This window comes from Mus musculus, chromosome 15, assembly GCF_000001635.26.
Source record: "Mus musculus strain C57BL/6J chromosome 15, GRCm38.p6 C57BL/6J".
In the NCBI taxonomy this organism is placed as follows: domain Eukaryota; kingdom Metazoa; phylum Chordata; class Mammalia; order Rodentia; family Muridae; genus Mus; species Mus musculus.
In genome coordinates, this window is record NC_000081.6 from 31506181 (window position 1) to 31520964 (window position 14784).

The window sequence follows — 14784 nt, forward strand, 5'->3', positions numbered from 1 at the left end:
CAGACTTTTATTGCAAAGAGTGAGTGGCTTAAGATGTATAAAACAGGGATTGGTGAGATGGCTCAGCAGTTTAGAGTACTGGCTACTCTTTCAAAGGTCCTGAGTTCACTTCTCATGATGCAATGACACGGTGGCTCACAACCTCTGTAATGGGATCTGATGCCATCTTCTGTCAGATTTACTCATCTGTCCCTCAGGCATATATGCAAATAAAGCACTCATATACATAAAATACGTAAGTAAATTAAGAAAAAAATAGACGTGTAAAACATCAAAGACAGTTCTTATCACAGAGTATTTAATTAATATAAACTATTATGCCACTGGAAGGCAGAAAAGCATAATTGTTCCCATGAACAAAAAAAGTTATCCATGTTAGAAATAAACAAGACTATCATGAGAATATCCACAATATACCAAAATAACATTCCAAGTATTAAACTATGGATGATTTTTTTTAAACTTTCAACTTTTATAACAAAAGTTTTAAAAACAGTGAAATGGGGCAAGTTTACTGAAATGATCATTCTTATTACAGAGATGACAAAATTGAATTTAAGAGACCTCGCATAGATGCAAGAATCACCAACAGAATACAAGAGATAGAAGAGAGAATCTCAGGTGCAGAAGACACCATAGAAAACATTGACACAACAGTCAAAGAAAATGCAAAATGGAAAAAGCAAAAAGCTCCTAACCCCAAAACATCCAGGAAATCCAGGACACAATGAAAAGACCAAACCTAAGGATAATAGGTATAGAAAAGAGCGAAGACCAGGGCCTAGCAAACACAGAAGTGGATGATCACAGTCAGCTATTGGATGGATCACACGGCCCCCAATGGAGGAGCTAGAGAAATTACCCAAGGAGCTAAAGGGATCTGCAACCCTATAGGTGGAACAACAATATGAACTAACCAGTACCCCGGAGCTCTTGTCTCTAGCTGCATATGTATCAAAAGATGGCCTAGTCGGCCATCATTGGAAAGAGAGGCCCATTGGTCGTGCAAACTTTATATGCCCCAGTACAGGGGAACCCCAGGGCCAAAAAGGGGGAGTGGGTGGGTAGGGGATTGGGGGGGGTGGGTATGAGGGACTTTTGGGATAGCATTGAAACTGTAAACGAGGAAAATACCTAATAAAAAATAAATTAAAAAAAAAAAAGCGAAGATTCTCAAAGGGCCAGTAAATATCTTCAACAAAATTATAGAAGAAAACGTCCCTAACCTAAAGAAAGAGATGCCCATGAACATACAAGAAGCCTACAGAACTCCAAATAGACTGGACCAGAAAAGAAATTCCTCCCGTCACATAACAATCAAAACACCAAATGAACTGAACAAAGAATTTTAAAAGCAGTAAGGGAAAAGGGTCAAGTAACATATAAAGGCAGACCTATCAGAATTACACCAGACTTCTCACCAGAGACTATGAAAGCCAGAGATCCTGGGCAGATGTCATACAGACCCTAAGAGAACACAAATGCCAGCCCAGGCTACTATATCCAGCAAAACTCTCAATTACCATGGAGGGAGAAACCAAGATATTCCATGACAAAACCAAATTTACATAATTTCTTTCCATAAATCCAGCCCTACAAAGGATAACAGATGGAAAACAACAATACAAGGGGGGAAACTACACCCTAAAAAAAAGCAAGAAATTAATCTTTCAACAAACCCAAAAGAAGATAGCCACAAAAATGTAATTCCATCTCTAACAACAAAAATAACAAAAAATAACAATCACTTTTCTTTAATATCTCTTAACATCAATGAACTCAATTCCCCAAAAGACACAGGCTAACAGACTGGATGCATAAGCAGGACCCAGCTTCTTGATGCACACAGGAAATGCACCTCAGTGACAAAGACAGACACTACCTTATAGTAAAAGGTTGGAAAACAATTTTCCAAGCAAAATGCTCCCAAGAAACATGCTGGAGTAGCCACTCTAATATCGAATAAAATCAACTCTCAACCAAAAGTTATCAAGAAAAGATAAGGAAGGATACTTTACACTGGTTAAAGGAAAAATCTACCAAGATGAACTCTCAATTCTATGCTCCAAGTGCAAGGGCACCCACATTCATAAAAGAAACTTTATTAAAGCTCAAAACACACATTGTACCTCACACAATAATAGTGGGAAATTTCAACACTCCACTCTCAGCAATGGACAGATCATGGAAACAGAAACTAAACAGACACAGTGAAACTAACAGAAGTTATGAACCAAATGGATCTAACAGATATTTATAGAAAATGTCATCCTAAAGCAAAAGAATATATCTTCTTCTCAGCACCTCACCATACTTTCTTTTGTGACCATATAATCGGTCACAAAAAAGACCTCAACAGATACAAGAAGAGTGAAATAACCCCATGTACCCTATCAGATCTCTACAGACTAAGGCTGGTTTTCAATACCAACAAAAATAACAGAAAGCACACATACACATGGAAGCTGAACAACGCTCTACTCAATGATAACTTGGTCAAAGAAGAAGTAAAGAAAGAAATTAAAGGCTTTTTAGAATTTAATGAAAATGAAGGCACATCATACCAAAACTTATGGGACACAATGAAAGCAGTGGTAGGAGGAAAACTAATAGTTCTAAGAGCCTCCAAAAAGAAACTGAAGAGAGCTTACACTAGTAGCTTGACAGCACCCATGAAAATTCTAGAACAAAAAGAAGCAAACACACCCAAGAGGAGTAGATGGCAGGAAATAATCAAACTCAGGGCTGAAATCAACCAAATAGAAACAAAAAGAACTATACAAAGAATCAACAAGACCAGGAGCTGGTTCTTTGAGAAAAATCAACAAGATAGATAAACCTTTAGCCAGATTAACGAGAGGGCACAGAGACAGTATCCAAATTAATACAATCAGAAATGAAAAGGGAGATATAACAACAAAATATATCTTTAAATAATTATTCTGTTTGTTTAATATTAACAGCTGAAAATATTAAAATTATGTTCTACAAACATCATGAAAATATTGATAATTTTTCTCACTGTGCTTGAAATCAGCATTTTCTTAATAGTTTTTCCTATTTTGAAATTTTTAAAATATACTTACTGATAAAATAATTTCTCTACTAGAAACACTGATAATCTTTTTAAGTAAACTGATTGTTAGAGAGTGTACACAGATATATAATGTGTTTTAAATACTCTTTCACTAATCATGTGGTATCATATAAGGGCTTTTGAATATATTACTTAATGATTCATTTTTAATATTTTATGCTCTTTTACTATGCTTAACTTCCAAAGATTATTTTATATGTTTTGAAACAATTTAGTGTTCAACATTAGATATAGAATTCTAAGTTATGGATAGTATTAAATACTCATTAATGGTATTTTTAGGGTATGAAAGGATATGACTATAAAAAGTTGAACAAATTTTTTATGTATTATTTGATTCTCAAAATACTCAATATTAATATGCTTGATGTATAAAATGCATTTAAATAATAAAAAAATTAAGAAAAAAATTGAATCTAAGAATTATACAATTTTCCAAATGACTTACCATTCTTGATGAATAAATTTAATACTGCCAGTACATACACAAGGATGATAAAGAGGTTTCTCAGGTGTTCCTTCTGACCGACACACTCTACATATATCTGATAACAAAGGAGAAAAAAAATGGAATTACCTTTGGGTATGACTTTTATACAAAAAGACCAACAAAATAAGAATATTTTGTGCTAAAGGAGCTGAAAATTGTGAGAAAACTTATAGTGAAGGGTGCACCTGAATCTAAGTACATTCCTTCAAAATGGATTAAAACAAGTTGTTCCTTATCAAGATCTGTAAATGAAATTGAAAAATTTAAAAAAAATTATTTTCCTGTAACAATCAAATAAGTAGAATCATGTCATCTAGCCACAAATAATAGTGTCCCAACAGTGTAAATTTTAAAAAGTCTAAATTCAGTTCTTAAGATTTTAACAACACAAAAACATCAGAGGGAAGGAAAACTGAGAACAAAATATAATGACATACATGAAAATGCCAGAAGGAAGCTTACTGCTTTTGTATGCCAATTTAAAAAATATTTTTAAAATAAGATTATTTCTAAAAATGTTCAGGGATCTAGAGAGATGTCTCAGTAGTTAAGGGCACTGACTGCTACTCTGGAGGATTTAATTCCTAGCACTCACTTGGTGGCTCACAAATGTCTGTAACTCAGTTTCAGGGGACAAGATGTCCTCTTCTGGCCCCCACGGGCATGGTACACACAGGCAAAATACCCATACACATAAATAAGAAATGTAATTTTAAAAATAATATTTTTTAAAATCATGTCTGAGGAGTGAAGGTGGAAACAGCAGAGGCACTACAGTAGATTCCCTTTGCACACAGGCGTGTGTGCACACACACTTAGGATTCGGGACAGCACCGTGTAGACTCCTCCTACCAGGGAATTCGGAACCAGAAGCTTCTTTAAGCAGAAGCTACAGTAGCCCGGGCCTGGAGTCAGCAACTATGCAACACTCTGCACTCCCTGCCCCAGCACCAAAGGGCTCTAAGCACACACACACACCCTGCCCTCCATCTGCTGAGGCCAGCAAGCAGCATGGATGAAAACTTCAAAGAGATCTTTTGCATTCTCTTGCTCAGTTCTCCTAAAAGCTCCTCTGTAGTGCCACATTCTGAAACTTGACTATTGTTATTACTTAAGACTGTTTTCTTGCCTGACCCTCATGGCAAAATGACAATTACTCCCAGGGCAACTGTCAATGTGCAAAAGGGACAAAGACACAATGTTTGTTTCTGACTTGCTCTCTTACAGGTAATTCTTCACTCAATGGAGAGTAATGGCAACCCTGATGATCCCAGCTTCACTAATGAACTGAGAGAGGTCGGTGGTATGCTCTGGATTAGAAGCACACAAGCTGAGCACTATGCTGCACCGTCCCAGACACTTGCTATCATCATTACAGACTCTCTGGTTGCTCATTCTTGAGTGACAGAATGGCACTTATCCAAGCTGAGGGACACCAAATATTCAGGAAAACCTAACTGGTTATTACACTACTCTCCCTGGTTACCAAGCAACTAGATAAGTCTCTTTACCTATATGGAAGAATCACATTCCCCTGCCCACAGAAGAGCTATCTCAGGGCTCAGTCTCTGTGGTAGAGTTCAGTGAGGTTCCACTAACTGCCCCTTTTCCTGCTTGGAGCCACTGAAATGCATACCCCTGCCCTCCTCTGATAGTAGTTTAGCATGCCCCCTCTGTGGATTCCATCACCTGGATTCCAGGTTAGTCATTGCCACAGTAGGCAGTGCAACCAACACATAAAGGTAACAAAGGCAATGGTGCTTGCAGCTGATCTATGTTATCTACAAGTACCAGAGCCACTAGCACCATGGATGCAGATGAGTATCCTGGATAAATAACCAGTTACCCAGGCAGGAGATAAATGCTGCCCAATGTCATTACTATACTGAGTACTGACATAATTATTCATTAATGTAGATCAACAAAGTAGTCAGGATGATGTTAATACAGATGGATCAGCCCCAGATATGGTATCCTGTATCAACAGCCCTCCTTTGAGAATGTTCCATTGGAACATGATGCAAAGAAAGACAGCAGTAACACAGCCAGGCTCACACAAATGGGGTTGTCACATTACCCACCCTCCAGAGAGGGACATAGTAACTGGTCAGCTACCAAGTATGAATTGGGAACGAACAAAATCTGGAACTTACTAGAACACTGTAGTCAGCAAGTGACAAGGACAAAAGTGAATAAGAAAACACATGGGCATAGCTGATTGGTCCAAGGCAACTCAGCTGTGTGTGACCTGAGAAAGCAGTGCTGGGACCAAGGCAATGGCAAACTCCAGGGGTGTCTGTCTGTGTAGAAAGGAGCCTGTGGACAAGGAGAACTGAGGTAGGGAAATCTCCTTAGGGGGCTCAATGCACACCTAGAGAAGACACTGATTTTTTTCAGAAGGCCTCCATCCACCTCAGAGACAAACCAACAAACACAGTGTCATGTATAGACAACCAACTTAAACTCAATCTCCAAAGCTCTGTTTAACACTAATGTGTGGCAGACCTGGATCCTTAGAGTTTGTAGAGTCCCTTCCTTATTTGGAGTCTGACCGGTCAGAACTACCTTCTAACAATCCTGAGTAGTCTCTCTTCACTCACTGATGAGCCAGTTTACAGAGGTCTCTCTTTCTGTTCTTTCTTTCCTTCTTTCTTTTTCTTTTAAGATAGGATCCCATTATGTAGCCCAGGTTAACCTTGAACTCAGTGCTCTCCTGTGACAGTCTCCAAATGCTTCCATACCCAGCTTACAGTAGCATCTGTAGAGAGCACATGATACAATATATTGGATGCTTCCACAGATTTAAAAAAAAAAAAAAAACAGAGCTTTTGTCCTATTAACTAGACATTAAAAACATTGTAAGTATAAACCAGGCTTGGTGGCGCACTCCTTTACTCCTAGCACTTGGGAGACAGAGGCTGGTGGATCTTTGCAGTCAAGGGTAACCACCTGATCTACACAGCAAGTTCCAAGACAGTCAGGGGGACATAGAAGAATTCTGCCTCAAAACAAACAACAACAACAACAAAAACCAAAAAACAAAACCCACTCTTTTAACCAAATTGGGGAATTTAGAAGATCCATTTTATTTTCTAATACAACAAATAAAACTCTTACAAGTCTTTAAAAGTATAAACATATGTTAAAGTCTGACAACTACAGTGTGACCTCTAGAACTCATATTAAAAGCTCCACTCAGTCGCCTGCATCTGCAATTCCAGCACCTATATAGCAAGAAGGGTGATGCAGACAAAAGCCTGGAAGCTCACAGACTGACTACCTAGCCTGGAGCACACAGCACAGCATTCCCCATTTCAATAATCAACTCCTGAAAGTTATCCTGTGACTGCCATACATGCACTGATATACTTGTGAGTGCTTGCTTGCTTGTTTGCTTTCTTCCTTTCTTTTTCTTCTTCCTTTTTTTTTAAAGTTTGAGAACCACCACTCATTAGTAATTGTTCTGATACATCTTTTTGGCTCTTTGGAGGTAGTAGTAGTAGGTGTGCGTGTGCATGTGCGTGTGTGTGTGTGTGTGTGTGTGTGTGTGTGTGTGTGTGTGTGTGAGAGAGAGGGAGAGAAAGAGAATGATAATGACTCTTTCCAAATAGATCTGTAAAGTTATTATTAAGGGCCTCCTACACTCAGACTAAGTCTCTAGGAAAAAAGGAAAGATAACTGTAGACTGCTCATCCATTTCATTTCAGAACCATGGAAATCACCTTTGCAAGTACAAAACAAAATTATATCAAAATGGTAAGTAAGCAACTCCTAAATGGAAATACAAACAAATCAATAAACCCAAGCATTCACCATGGCTAGCCACAAAAAAGAAATGAAGACACTTTAAGACAGCAAAATGGACTAGTGAGGTGGCTCAGCAAGTCAAAGTACTTGCTATGTATGCCTGACAGATGGCTCGAGTCTATTCCTGGTACCACATGTAAAGGTAAAAGAACAGAATAAATGCCTCAAAGTTGTCCTTTGACCTCCACATACAGTGTGTGACCCACCCATGTACACAGATACACACAATAAACAGAAATATTTAATTTTAAAACTAAGAAAGAAAAAAAGAAACCAGCAAGGGGTGGGAGATAGCTACAGAGGCTAACAGCATCTGCTTCTCTTGCAGGGCATGGTTCCCAGTACTCACATCAGACATCTCACAGCTCTAACTCCAGTTCTAGGACACCTGACATTTCTGTACATACTGGCACAGACTACACATTTATACAATCAGGTACACACACATACACAAAATAAAAATAAAGAAATCTTGATCATTATTTTATTTATTTAATGTATGTGAGTACACTATAGTTGTCTTCAATCACACTAGGAGAGGGTATCAGAACCCATTACAGATGGTTGTGAGTCACCATATAGCTGCTGGGAATTGAACTCACAACCTCTGGAAGAACAGTCTGTGCTCTTAACCACTGAGCCATCTCTCCAGCCCAAAATAAAGAAATCTTAATAACAAAATTAAAACCAACAATACACTCATACATCCCTCATAGACTATACTCTAAGACAGAGAGAGGATATACTAAAAAATCCTAAGCATATTTATTAACTGTTAATAAAAAAGCAGAATAGAAATAATATTGTGGTTACTTAAAAACTTACAGGACAAGAGAGCTCCAGTATGTGGCTAAACTTAATGCATACACAAACATAAGAAAACTCACATTAGTGATTTTCTCATCTCATTGGCCCAACCTTTACCACAATGAACAATGCACTGAGAATAGGGGAAAAGGAGAAAACTTAAATAGTATGTCTCAACATTCCCAAACATGAACAACTAATTCAACTTTTACCACTGCACCCAAGGCTAATACATGAAAAAAATATATCCTAGCCCTCCTAGCCAATGAAAGTCCAAGATATCAACCACCTAACTTAGCAAGAACCTAACCCACCAAGATGATTGGTGGGAGGAGGGGAGAGGGCTAATTGTGAATACAACTTCCACAAAGAAGAAGCCACTTTTCAGCCAGACAGTGGTGGTACACACCTTTAATCCCAGCACTTGGGAGGCAGAGGCAGGTGGATCTCTGAGTTCGAGGCCAGCCTGGTCTACAAAGTGAGTTCCAGGACAGCCAGGGCTACAGAGAAACCCTGTTTCGGGGGAAAAGAAAAAAGAAAAGACTCCAAGCATTTTAATAAGAACCTGAGGCAAAAATATCCATGATACAATGGAAAATCCACTCATACCAAGCATAAGGAAAACCCCAGCCTAAATTAAAAACCACAGCCAATAGATGTTGCAGCTATCATAAAAATGGTCCTGTGAACAATGACAAACAAATCTGGGAGATAAGAAACATCAAGTTTCCACAGAGACATGGAAGAGAAAGAACCCATTGTACAAAAACCAAAACATTTATTGAAAAATATATAGTGGGCTGGTGAAATGGCTCAGTGGGTAAGAGCACCCGACTGCTCTTCCGAAGGTCCGGAGTTCAAATCCCAGCAACCACATGGTGGCTCACAACCATCCGTAACGAGATCTGACTCCCTCTTCTGGAGTGTCTGAAGACAGCTACAGTGTACTTACATATAATAAGTAAATAAATCTTAAAAAAAAAGAAAAATATATAGTGAATTTAAGATTTGACAATATCAATAGAGATTTCTCAATCTCAATAGAGAGAATAGTTGTAAAGTCCTTATAAAGACTTCAGTGATTATAACAAAGTGTTATGCTTTTGGCCGCAGCATTAAGGAAGTAAACAAAATTCACACACAAAACTCTTTTCTTATCCACAGGAAACAAATACCAAGAACAGAGAGTACTTGAAACGAAGAACAATGCCAAACCCTATGCCTTTCTTATATGCACAAATTAATGTAGGAGCACTCAAAACATACACACAGGGTAACAGCAAAGAGTGAGTAACAACAAGAAACAGGCAATTATAATACATGGTTACAAACTCACAAACATCACTAATAATTAAGCAAAGTGAGGAATCTCTGCACACGAGTGTCATGATAGATAGCATCAGAGTTGATCTGATAACTCTGGTAACCCAGGGACTTAATGGGTGGGCAGCATAAACAGGGCAGAAGCACCACATGGAGGGAGCCTGACTCAGCCTAAACACAGCTCAAGAGGAAGAACAAGTACCAGTCCTCACCATGGGACATACACACATTAGAGTTGAATCTATCTGTTTCCTTACCTTATTTTTATTGTATAAAAACAATGATAGGCAAGATCTCAAGTAGGAGGATCCACTAACAGGAATTCTAATATTGCACTGTTTCCAACCAGTTATATAATAAAGTACAAATTAATGCAAGAGTTAACAATCATTCTCTGCTGCTAATAATATAAGATTTACTCAAGCAAGTGCCTTTTCAACTAGCTTTGTTCATGCTCAGGTGTATGTATATAACTGGCTATGTGTTATGTGGATAAAAACAGAACCATGAACACACCAGGAAATTTTCTATCAATTATAATACACAAAATTCTTTAAATAGTTTTAAATTTTCTAAACCATACCAAGTGAAAATATATTCTACTAAAGTATAAAACAATCACATTTCCATTAATATTACGGAGACATGATTAAAGAAAACAAAAAATGTTTTCAAAACATTCTGAGTACAGTTACCCATTCTCTGTAGAACAGAAATTTTTAATTGTGGAGTCTGACACACATCCTTAATTAGATCTTAGGATCTTAGGAGAAAGTAAATTAATTTTCTACTCTGTTATGGTGCGCCACCACACCCAGCTTGTTGTGGTGGTTTTATAAAGATTTATATTTATGAATGTTTTGCCTGAATGTATGTGCACCATGTGCAAGGATGGTTACAAGCACCGTGAGGGTACTTATAACCAAATACATGTCCTCTGGAAAAGCAGCAAGTGCTCTTAACCACCGAACCAACTGTTCAGCCAGTCTTTCAAGGTATTAAAAAACAAAACTAAGAACACTCAAGGTTCAAGATACCTTTCAAGAATAGCCAGGCGCATGCCTTTAATCCCAGCACTTGGGAGGCAGAGGCAGGTGGATTTCTGAGTTCAAGGCCAGCCTGGTCTACAAAGTGAGTTCCAGGACAGCCAGGGCTTTACAGAGAAACCCTGTCTCGAAAAACCAAAAAAAAAAAAAAAAAAAAAAAAAAAAATTGTGTGTGCAAGCATGTGTGCATGTAGTGTGGATCTCATATGTAGAAAACATAGAACAATTTGAAACAGTCAGGTCTCCCCTTCCATCATGTGGATCCCAGAAAAAGGACCCAGGTTATCAGCTTTGGTGGCAAGTACCTTTACCTGGTGTGTCATCTCACCTGCCTTGTCATGGTACTTCTAAAAATAAATCCAAACAGATGTTTTATTATTCCTGAGGTATATCTTAGGAAAGTAACTGACTTTTCAGGGAAAGCAGGAGAGTGCCAATACTGTTTAAGATAAAGTACCATGCAACCCAGGCTGGCCTCAAATTCACTACATAGTTGAGACTGCCCTTTGAATTGTTGCTCTTCCTACCTCCATCTCCTGAGTCCCTTGTGTCCTTTGTTCATATAAATATTATCTAGTTGTAGGTGCATGCATGTTCATGCAGAGATATTCAAAGACCAGAAGAGGGCATTATATCCCTTGGAGATGGACTAATGTGTTACCGAGAAGTGCTCAAAGTGGGTCCTAAGAACTAAACTCTAGACCTGGGAAGAACATCAAACACCCTGACCATTAGTCATCTCTCCAGCCCCATCACATGTCTTTTAACTACTATTTGACACAACATACTAAGAGAGTATCTTTACCATTTATTCCTTCAACTTTGTTGTGCTCTCCCATTTGTACTGCATGTGTTCCTATAGTGAAACGCATTACTGAATGTAGATTAAAAAAAAATAACTAGGTAGTACAGCAGCTAATCACAAAGATTTATTACTAGCCAAGCTGAACATCTCCAAATACTCTACCAAGTTGTGTCCTGTCTTCCACAGAAGCAATGGGACTAGACATACCATTGTGCTGGCTTTGGTTGAGGCTTTGTTGAGGCTCTGGACCTAGGTCCTCATACAGGGCAAGCATTTACCTACTGAGCCATCTATCCAGTCCTGTTTATTTTCCTTTGAAAATTATTTATTTAAAATGATTTGAACATCTCTCAGTTCTGTCAATGATAAATGTGGTGATTCCAGAATTTACTGTCATTACTAATAGACAACAGTCAGACTTACAGAAGTTATGAGAGGAGATTGGAAAAATTCAGCACACATTAATAAGTATCTCTTATTAATGTCTTATTAGGATTTGTTATACTTTCTTAAATTTAATAACCCAATACTGATAAATTATAATTGAAGTCCATTGTTAATTCAAAATCCCTTAGTTTTTACCTAAGGCTCCTTTCCTGCACATTCCATACACACTTAGTGGTCATGTCTCCTTGGGCTTTTTTTTTAAAGCTTTATTTAATTTATATACAATTATAACTGTCTTCAAACACACCAGAAGAGGGTGTCAGATCCCATTACAGATGGTTATGATCCACAATGTGGTTGCTGGGAATTGAACTCAGGGCCCCTGGAAGAGCAGTCAGTGCTCTTAACCGCTGAGCCACCTCTCCAGCCCCCTCCTCGGGCTTCTTTTGATTCTGGGAGTTTCTTACTTTTCCTGATGTTGATGACCATAACTTAAAAAGTATTGTTAAAGGCTACTCTTCAATGCCTTCTACTGAAAACTGACTCATTCCTCATTAGTTTGGAGCAGGAGACCACAAAGGTACACGGCCATTCTTATCACATCCTATCCAGAATATACACAACATGATCCAAATACTGCTGGTCTTGTTTTATCTGGAGGAAATAAACTTTTATTATCTGCCAGTAAAATGTTTACAACTAGTAGCTTCAATCATAATAGGCAAATATTAAAAATATATGATTGAAAATATTACTCTGGATGTCTGTAGTTAGCCTACATGTGTGAAAAGATCTACATTAATTGTATACTTTTCTCTATATGGAATATAATTCCTTTAAAATTGTATGTATTCACAGAAAAATGCAGATTAACAAAACAAAGCAGAAATAAAAAACACATTCTGCTTCTAAATAAAAAACAACAGCTTGCTGGGCAGTGGTGGCACACGCCTATAATCCCAGCACCTGGGAGGCAGAGGCGGGCGGATTTCTGAGTTCGAGGCCAGCCTGGTCTACAAAGTGAGTTCCAGGCTAGCCAGGGATACACAGAGAAACCCTGTTTGGAAAAAAAAAAAAAAAAACAGCTTAAGAAAGAAACTGCAAACACTGGAGTCGTTAGAACTGGTTAGAAAACAGCTAAGGGCTAGTAGGGATGGAGGACACCCAGGAAACAAGATCCAGGAAACAGAGCACAATGGATGCACATATGAACTCAAGAGACTGTGGCAGCAAGCACAGTCCTACTGGGTGGGTCTGAACCAGATAGATTATAGAGCCGAGACAAGCGGATATACGTCCCCACCCCTTACCCAGAAGCTAGCTCCAAACCAAGGGGGGGGGGCTCTCACTGGGAAAGCAAATCACAAGTAAAGACGGGTCCCATGGCCAGCAGTGCCAATACAATGCACTCAGCAGCATCTGTGGGTGGTCTTTGCATCTGTAATGTTGTGTTGGGACTTTTTTTTTTTTCACCTTACAGGTCTTTGCATGTTTTTATGGGATTTCTGTGTGTTCAAACATGTATCTTTCTGCATCTATGTTTCCTGTGCTTTTTTTTGGGGGGGGGGGGGAGACATCTTTTTCTTCTGTTTGGTCCCATTCCAGTTTGTTTTTGTCTTATCTTAGTTTATTATTATTCCTTAGATGCCTGTTTTTCTAAGGAGAGACAGAAAGGGTGTGGATCAGGATGGAAGGGCAGGTGGAGAGGAACTGGAAGAGTTGTGGAAGGGGAAACTGTAATCAGAATATATGGTATTTTAAACAAAATCTATTTTCAACAAAAGAAAAAAGGTGGCTATTTTATTTTTCAAAGTAGTGAGTGTTTTGCTGCTACTTTACTATTATAATAAAATATTTTAGCTGCTCAAATTCTATTTTTAAGCATTCATTTTTGCTAGGTATGGTAGCACTTGGGATGTGGAATGAGTTCACAACTATCCCCATTCCCACAGAAACTTAAAGGCCAACTTAAGTCCTATGACACCCTGTCTCTGATCCCCAAATTCTATGTGAAAATATCTTTTTTTTAAATGTGGATTTAGGAAGCAGGCAACATACAATGTTGAAAACCCCAACCCCCCGGCTGGCCGGCCAGCAAGCAGCTTGGCTGGTAAGGGCATTTGTATTTGAAGCACAGCTTGACCAGCTAAGTCCGATCCCCAAAGCCACATAAAGGGGGAGGGGCGCAAGAAATGACTCTACAGACCTTTTCTCTGACTCCACATCCACACACTATATACATCCATATACACAATAATAAACATTAAAACTCTTATTCCCTATGTATCCCCAAGTTTATTTTCTTACCTTTCTAGATTATATCAATGCAAACAACAACCTTTTCTGCTATTCTTGGTAGCCTGAAAACTACATTTTCTGGCCTCCTGAAAGACTAAATTTGTGTTAAGAGTCTGTCTATAAGGAACACTTTGGAAAGCAAAATGAAGGAAAGAAAGAAATATTGTATAGTTCTGGTTCTAACAACCAGCAGAAACAATTAATTTGCAGGTACAGGGCTCCAACCTATTGCAGAGGTTAAGGACAATTTTGCCAGTAGCTTGGGGAGAAGGCTTAGCTGCAGAAGCTGTAACTATTCTCAGCCTCAAGTCACCCCTCAATTCTTAAGCTCCACCAGCACCCGTTTCTTTTTTTCAGTTCAGTTTTGTCACTAAAGGGTGCTAGCAGGCCCTAGAGAGGAAGGAAGGAGGTGCTTTCCTACTCCTCCTGCACTGTCAATGGGCTTCATCATTTTCTCACCGCCCTACTAACGAAGACCTGACCTACTTCAGACCTTACACAGTCTAAGACTTGGTTTGGTAAGCCATTTATTTTACCAGATCAGTTTAGCTACTCTCTTTAGAATGTCACAAATACAATTTAACTTTCTTTTTTAAAGTACTTTATACACCATGAAGTTAAGTCACAAAGTATTCAAGTCAACATGAGTTGACCATCATCAAGACATCAAGAAACCTTGTAACTATTATCCCACAATGAAGGAGATACACAATCTGTTCAACAG

The 14784-nt window shown here is 38.4% G+C and overlaps 1 protein-coding gene across 2 annotated transcripts in view; it reads right to left on the reverse strand.

Annotated features, from left to right (window-relative positions):
• The window catches only part of Marchf6 (membrane associated ring-CH-type finger 6), a 75184-nt gene that overhangs the window by 50282 nt on the left and 10118 nt on the right, over positions 1 to 14784 (reverse strand). For both annotated transcript variants that reach the window (XM_011245351.3, NM_172606.2), the window contains exon 2: positions 3546 to 3642. In XM_011245351.3, coding sequence (XP_011243653.1) covers positions 3546 to 3642 — 97 coding nt within the window. The remainder of the gene's footprint in view (positions 1 to 3545; positions 3643 to 14784) is intronic.